Genomic DNA, 7,819 nt, shown 5'->3' on the forward strand with positions numbered 1-7,819 from the left:
GACCAGGTGTTGCTGAGGGAGAGGGAACTGATGCTGGAGGACCAGGTGTTGCTGAGGGAGAGGGAACTGATGCTGGAGGACCAGGTGTTGCTGCTGCTGGTTGGCATGGGGCATTGGCGCAATGGCGATCCAAATGCTTTATTATTTCCTTCCTGTTTATATAGGTGTTTGAGCAGTAATAGCAATGAAAGTGTTTTGCCTTTCCATCACAACCCAGTCCACAGCCGTATATCATGAAGTCTAGAAAAAATAATAAACAAGAGTAATTTAAATAATAAAAAAAATCAATAATGACTCATAATTTGTAATAGAGAATTCTAAATGAAGTGTAGCCAGACATACCTCCATGACTGATTGCTCTAAGCTTGTGACTGGCAAGATGTGTAGCTATTTTAGCATATCCAGCTGATTTGTACATCTCAGGGGAACAAAAGGGACACTGAAAGTTGTTTTCATATCTGGGGACAGGTCGAGGATTTTCATCTCCTATTCTTCTCACCGTTATGTGCTGAATGAAGAGATTGAGAAAAAAAAACTAGTAAGAACACATGAAAAGAGCAGTGTGCTGTATTAAAAGCTTTATTCATAAGAATTAGGTCACTTGCAATTAATTTGAAAATGAATAGATTTCTTATAATTTCATAATACATGGTATGATTGCTAAGATTGTCTTACTTAGGTGAATCACTTTTACGCTGATTAACCCAGAAACCACAAAATGCTGACAGTGTGCTTTTGAATAACTAACTTTATTCCAAATGATCAGTTGCGAGATTTGAAAATATTTTTAAGATTTAAGATCAACCTTATATGTAGCCTACATTCTATTCTGTAAACATTTATAGKGTACATAACATGCATTCTGATTGAATAAAATTTATTTACTCTGCTCTGGTGGGCAACAGGAGACATTTTAAGGCGTAATTTCCGTGTTGTTTTCCRGGGATAAAAATCCACATCTGTAGAAAACGTTTCCTTTTCTAACATAGCAGGTGACGAAATGCTGAAAAAAAAATCTATTCTGTCATCAAGCTGTCTAACAAAATGCACATGCTAAAACATAACTCTCTCGCTCTGGCTAAAAACAAACAAAGCTTTCCCGGAAGTATTTGTTTTTGCGCATGCGCAGAAGAGCTGACGGTACGAATAGTGCTTCCGGAACAGATCAAGACCGGTGAATTTAAAATGGCGACTTTTAATTTGAACTCCGCACAAAACAGATATCAGAGATCACTACACCACACTCTCTCACTACAAACAGAGGACAAATAAAAAGAAAGTTCAGTTTCTTAAAAACAAATAGGGGATTGAGTATAAATCCATCAGCATTCGCATCTGTGACTTTTTCTTTAATACCTCAACACAGAAAATCCGAAAATTAACTTGATGGATGAAAATTGTATTACCTTCATTTTGAGCATCTTCGTGGTTAGGTGAAGGTACGGAGAGGAAAAGACCCTCTTCAATAAACAGAGCAAATCCAACTACGCTTGAGAAACGCCTACTCGAAAAGGACGCGGGTGGCGTCCAATCCTATTGGACGTGCGCACGTAAACGTACSTGTGACGTTTGTTTGAAATTTCAGCGGCAGCTTGTTAGCGTTTGTTGCTCAGCTTCCCGGCAGCTGCTCTGCAGCGACAAAACTGCAAAACATTTATTAAAAAAATAATAATAATACCGACAGAGCTTGATTAAAAATGTCCTTTTCGAGAGCTCCTTTGAAGAGGTTCAATGACCACGTCGGTAAGTAAAAATAAAGAGCTAGCAACTTGCGGGTAAACCATCCACTCATGTTAATGAACCGTAASTAGCTTAGCTGACATACTACTTGGCTTACCGCTAAGCTAACATTTAACGACGCTTGGTGGGTTTGGTGTTTGATGGAATGAAACCAAGTAAAACGCGGTGAAATGAAAAAGGACAAATTTCCTAAAGTAACCGTGTAGCATTCAGMGAATCACAGTAGCTAACGAGCTGTTTCCCCCGAAGGCTGTGCTCCTGCTCCAGGAACCTACGAGATTAAATCAGAGGATCCGAAGGGAGCTGCGTCCTTCGACAAATCTGATCGATTCAGGRCTGTTAAGGCAGGTAAGTGGACGTGATAAGAAGTTAAGAAAAAGCTACGTAATGTGTCAGTATTTTTTTTTGTCTTCATTGCTTGTTTTCTTGTCCTCAGCCACTGCTGCTGCCCTGCTGCCTCCATCATCACCTTCCAGAAATGTSTTTGTCTCTCCTGTCCGAAGGACTTTATCTGCTGATGGACTTGTTGTAAGTTTACTTACCTAAACATATATTAAACCACTCYGATAAATCTGCTAACCTCACACCATTTTCTAGTATTAAACTCTTTCTCTTTTATAACCTGAAATAAAAACATAAACAGACTGGAGGCTCCAGTGCAAAGCAGGAAAAAACCGGCATGTCCTTTGAGATGAAGCAGCAGAAACTCTTAGAGAAAGAGGTACAAATTCTGTAGACAATATTTGGATTACAGMATATTCATACATATTCTGGGGCGAGATAACTTGTGCTATATTCGATTCCAGATCCGATCCCTGGTGCAGCAGCGAGGGGAGCAGGACCGTCYCGTGCTGGGCCTCGAAGAAGAGCTGAAGAAGGTGGAGGCCAAGCTGCTGGCTTCAGTGAGGGAGAAGACCGGTCTCACTGCCAGTGTGATTACGCTTGAAAGACAGCAAGCAGAGCTCAAGAAGYTCAATGAGTTTCTGAAAAACAAGGTGTGTGTGTTGTTTTGTTTTTGTCTCCCATCTTTGGCTTTAAAATGTTTGGCTCCCCCTTAAGTCAGAGGTCTGCAACTTTCATTAAATGTATCCGGAGTTGCAAAACGTACCACAACTCTGATTATCAACTGGTGGCCCATTGAAGGGGGGCCTTTGCCCAATGGGAGGGATTGACATTYTAAAACTTAAGTATATAGCACATTTTTATTATCTAGTCTAGAGTTAAAATTCTTTAAAGGTAACCCTTATGGATTTGAGAGAAATGGCAGCTTCAAAGAGCTGCTGCAGAGGGACCAAAGAGACACACGAGGCCCCAAAGCTGCAGGTTGCAGACCCCGGCTTAGCTTGTAGTAGTTACAAATACGTATAACTTAACAGTACCCAAATAAAAACTGTTGCTGGTTTCTTGTTAGGTTTCTGCTGACACTACAAAAAAGAGAATCAATTCTCTCACAATGGAGCTAATGGAAGCGAGGAACAATTTGGATGCTAAAAACCAGGTACGTTTCTTCTTTCTTAMAGATTTAACAGCAATTAAAACCATATTCTGAGGCTGAGTAATCGTTCAACTGCAAATTGTTTATCTGATTGTTTTCTAATCATACTATCTGGTGCTGTCCAGGAGGTAAGCCTCCTGCAAATTAACTCTGAAGGCCAGCTGAAGGCGCTAGAAATAGATCTCCAGACAGCCAGAGCTACTGTTTCTGCTCTCGATAATAGGAATAAAGATCTGGGTAAGTGTTATTACTTTGTAACGATACAAGAAGACGTTTTTAGATGAACCATTTTCTCTCTCTCTCTCTCCTTCTTTAGAGGAGCTGCATCAGGTGACAAAAACCCAGAATGGAGAGATGGAGAATGAAAATGCTCGGTTAAATGGTGAGTGCTGGATGTTTTACCTTGTCTCCTGCTTACCGAGGTATGTTTGAGTCTGATGCTCAAAAACCTGCAATTTTGTTTTGCAGCTGTGATACAAGAGCTGAGAGAGGAGATCAGAGTCCTTCAGAGATACCTGGATGAAGCAAATGACCAGATACAAGTATGATCTACTCCTAAGTAGGCCTGGGCGATAAACCYAAAAATYATAGARYCCAACATTTATGTCAATAACCGACGTCTTTTTGCCCATGTCGGTATTTTCGGTATTTGAAAAAARGAGGAAAAGAGAAACCTGCTCGTTTTCTGTTGCGGTCTCCTTCACCCAGTCTGATGCACACGCTGCTTTCAACAAATCAAACGAACCCCACAGCTTTGTCCAATCAGAGCAGAGCAGGGTGGGTCTTTCTGATGCAGTCTGCAGGATAAACACCAGTCAGCTTGCAGCTCCTGTCCTGAGTGAACAAACCCCGTCCTCCACACTTCGCTCCCGAGCTACCCGTGACGTTTGTATCTAAAATCTAACAGTATAAGTTTATGTGTTCAGAGCTTCGTTATCAGATACAGTCAAATGAAAAAGTTTGGGCAGCCTTGTTAATTTTTCTGATTTACTTTTATAAATCATTGTTTGTTTGGATTAAAAATAATCAGTAAAATCTATCATATAGGGGACAAACACAGTGATATTTGAGAAGTAAAATTAAATTTATATGATTTACAGAAAGTGTGCAATAATTGGTTAAACAAAATTAGGCAGGTGCATAAATTTTGGCACTGTGTTCATCGTATTGTTTTCAAAACCTTTAGAACTAATTAATGGAACTTAAATTTGGTTTGGTAAGTTCAGTGACCCTTGACCTCCATACACAGGTGACAGGTGAGAAAGTGTATTTAAGGGAGGCAATAGTAAGTTTTTCTCCTCTTTGCGTCTTCTCTGAAGAGTGGCAGCATGGGAGTCTCAAAACAACTTTCAAATGAGCTGAAAACAAAGATTGTTCACCYTCATGGTTTAGGGGAAGGATACAGAAAGCTACCTCAGAGATTTCAGCTTTCAGTTTCCACTGTGAGAAACTGTGAGAAAATGGAGGACCACAGGCACAGTTCAAGTCAAGGATCGAAGTGGCAGACAAAGACAAATCTCTAATAAACAGAAGTGAAGGATGTTGAGAACAGTCAGAGTCAACCCACAGACCAGCACCAAAGACCTACAACATCATCTTGCTGCTGATGGAGTCACTGTGCATCGTTAAACTATTCAGCACTTTACACAAGGCGATGCTGTATGGGAGAGTGATGCAGAGGTAGGGTTGGGCAATATTGGCAAAAAAATAATCACGATTAATTGTGGTATTTAGCCAACAACGATTAATTTGACGATTAATCCCCTGGAGTCCCTGGACACCCTTATTTTGTAGTCACATGACCAATTTAGTGGGAAAGATTTGCTCTTTATAAAAAATTGTTCCAAAATGTGTGAAAATTACAGATTTCAGGCTGTACATCAATTGTGTTGATAGATAAATAAATTACAGAACTTCATTTTTAATGTTCTTCATATTTGAAGAAGAGAGGAGCACCGAGCGGACTGACCGGAGTAATCTCCAGTCAGTCTGGCTGCCATTAATCGTATTAATTAAGTGCCAAAAAGTAATCGATTAATGTTTTTCTGACGATTAATTGCACACGATACGATTATGCCCAACACTATGCAGTGGAAGCCTTTTCTCCGTCCACATCACAAACAGCAGCTTGAGGTATGCTAAAGCACATTTGGACAAGCCAGCTTCATTTTGGAATAAGGTGCTGTGGACTGATGAAACTAAAGTAGAGTTATTTGGGCAGAACAAGGGCCGTTATGCATGGAGGAAAAAGAACACAGCACTCCAAGTAAAACACCTGCTACCTACAGTAAAATGTGGGGGTGGTTCCATCATGCTGTGGGACTGTGTGGCCAGTACAGGGACTGGGAATCTTGTTAAAGTTGAGGGACGCATGGATTCCAACCAATATCAGCAGATTCTGGAGACCAATYTCCAGGAATCAGTGACAAAGCTGAAGCTGCTGAAGCCGGGGCTGCATCTTCCAACAAGACAACGACCATAAACACTGCTCCAAATCTACTAAAACATTCATGCAGAGGAATAAGTTGAACGTTCTGGAATGGCCATCTCAGTCCCCAGACCTGAATATTATTGAAAATCTGTGGTGTCACTTAAAGAGAGCTGTCCATGCTCAGAAACCATCAAACCTGAATGAACTAGAGATGTTTTGTGAAGAAGAATGGTCTAAATACCTTCAGCCACAATCCAGACTCTCATTAGAAGCTGTAGGAAGCATTTAGAGGCTGTTGTTTCTGTGAAAGGAGGAGCTACTAAATATTGAGTTAAGGTTTTTTTTATGCCCAAATTTATGCACCTGTTTAATTCTGTTTAACCAATTATTGCACATTTTCTGTAAATCATATCAACTTCATTTCACTTCTCAAATATCACTGTTTGTCCCCTATATGATATATTTAACTGATATTTTTACTCCAAACAATCAAGGATTTATAAAGGTAAATAAGAAAAATTAACAAGGGTGCCCAAACTTTTTCATATGACTTTATGTCCAACTTTACTCGCGTGATTAAACTCCTCTCCTCGACAGCGCTGTTACGGGAGGTCGCCTCTTTCTGTAAGAACTGCTGTTTCAACMCTTCCAATGAAAGTATTAACTCTAACAGATGAACATTTCTTTGCGCCATATTATTGTAAAGATGAACCTCCGCTTAGCGTTACCCCCCACCACCACCACCACCAAAAAAAAGCAATCCGCTATGTTCTTTTTGTAGTTTATCATATCTACAAATTTCAGTCTTCACAATATACAGTATCTTGCTTATATTTAGAACCATACTGAACTGCTCTGTGATTCAATAAATGATCAAATATGAAGAATAAATAGTATGAAATGATTACATGAGCTCTCTAAATAATATAATCTTTTTGAAAGAAATGGTTATTTTAATAGAGAAATCAGTCAGTCTNGATTTGATCTTTATAAATAATTGTTCCAAAATGTGTGAAAATTACAGATTTCAGGCTATACATCAATTGTGTTGATAGATAAATAAATTACAGAACTTCATTTTTAATGTTCTTCATATTTGAAGCAGAGAGGAGCACCGAGCGGACTGACCGGAGTAATCTCCAGTCAGTCTGGCTGCCATTAATCGTATTAATTGTCAAGTGCCAAAAAGTAATCGATTAATGTTTTTCTGACGATTAATTGCACACGATACGATTATGCCCAACTCTATGCAGAGGAAGCCTTTTCTCCGCCCACATCACGAACAGAGCTGCTTGAGGTATGCTAAAGCACATTTGGACATCCAGCTTCATTTTGGAATAAGGTGCTGTGGACTGATGAAACTAAAGTAGAGTTATTTGGGCAGAACAAGGGTCGTTATGCATGGAGGAAAAAGAATACAAGAAAAACACCTGCTACCTACAGTAACATGTGGGGGTGTGGTTCCATCATGCTGTGGGGCTGTGTGGCCAGTACAGGGACTGGGAATCTTGTTAAAGCTGAGGGATGCATGGATTCCAACCAATATCAGCAGATTCTGGAGACCAATGTCCAGGAATCACTGACAAAGCTGAAGCTGCTGAAGCTGGGGCTGCATCTTCCAACAAGACAATCACCATAAACACTGCTCAAAATCTATTAAGGCATTCATGCAGAGGAACAAGTACAACGTTCTGAAACGGCCATCTCAGTCCTCAGACCTGAATATTATTGAAAATCTGTGGTGTCACTTAAAGAGAGCTGTCCATTCTCAGAAACRATCKAASRRGAATGAACTAGAGATGTTTTGTAAAGAAGAATGGTCTAAAATACCTTCAGCCACAATCCAGACTCTCATTAGAAGCTGTAGGAAGCATTTAGAGGCTGTTCTTTCTGTGAAAGGAAGAGCTACTAAATATTGAGTTAAGGTTTTTTATGCCCAAATTTATGCACCTGCCTAATTCTGTTTAACCAATTATTGCACATTTTCTGTAAATCACATCAACTTCATTTCACTTCTCGAATATCACTTTGTCCCCTATATGATACAGTGGGGAAAATTAGTATTTAGTCTGCCACCAATTGTACAAGTTCTCCCACTTAAAAAGATGAGAGAGGCCTGTAATTGACATCATAGGTAGACCTCAACTATGAGA

General features: G+C 39.8%; 1 protein-coding gene across 1 annotated transcript in view; it reads left to right on the forward strand.

The window, feature by feature from the left end:
* The first annotated feature begins 1,614 nt into the window (after positions 1 to 1,614).
* The window catches only part of hmmr (hyaluronan-mediated motility receptor (RHAMM)), a 15,886-nt gene continuing 9,681 nt past the window's right edge, over positions 1,615 to 7,819 (forward strand). The window contains exons 1-9 of the mRNA XM_014025309.1: positions 1,615 to 1,743; positions 1,990 to 2,088; positions 2,177 to 2,268; positions 2,384 to 2,461; positions 2,547 to 2,735; positions 3,152 to 3,238; positions 3,361 to 3,472; positions 3,552 to 3,617; positions 3,704 to 3,777. Coding sequence (XP_013880763.1) covers positions 1,698 to 1,743; positions 1,990 to 2,088; positions 2,177 to 2,268; positions 2,384 to 2,461; positions 2,547 to 2,735; positions 3,152 to 3,238; positions 3,361 to 3,472; positions 3,552 to 3,617; positions 3,704 to 3,777 — 843 coding nt within the window. The 5' untranslated portion in view covers positions 1,615 to 1,697. The remainder of the gene's footprint in view (positions 1,744 to 1,989; positions 2,089 to 2,176; positions 2,269 to 2,383; positions 2,462 to 2,546; positions 2,736 to 3,151; positions 3,239 to 3,360; positions 3,473 to 3,551; positions 3,618 to 3,703; positions 3,778 to 7,819) is intronic.

This window comes from Austrofundulus limnaeus, unplaced genomic scaffold (genome assembly GCF_001266775.1).
Source record: "Austrofundulus limnaeus strain Quisiro unplaced genomic scaffold, Austrofundulus_limnaeus-1.0 Scaffold467, whole genome shotgun sequence".
In the NCBI taxonomy this organism is placed as follows: domain Eukaryota; kingdom Metazoa; phylum Chordata; class Actinopteri; order Cyprinodontiformes; family Rivulidae; genus Austrofundulus; species Austrofundulus limnaeus.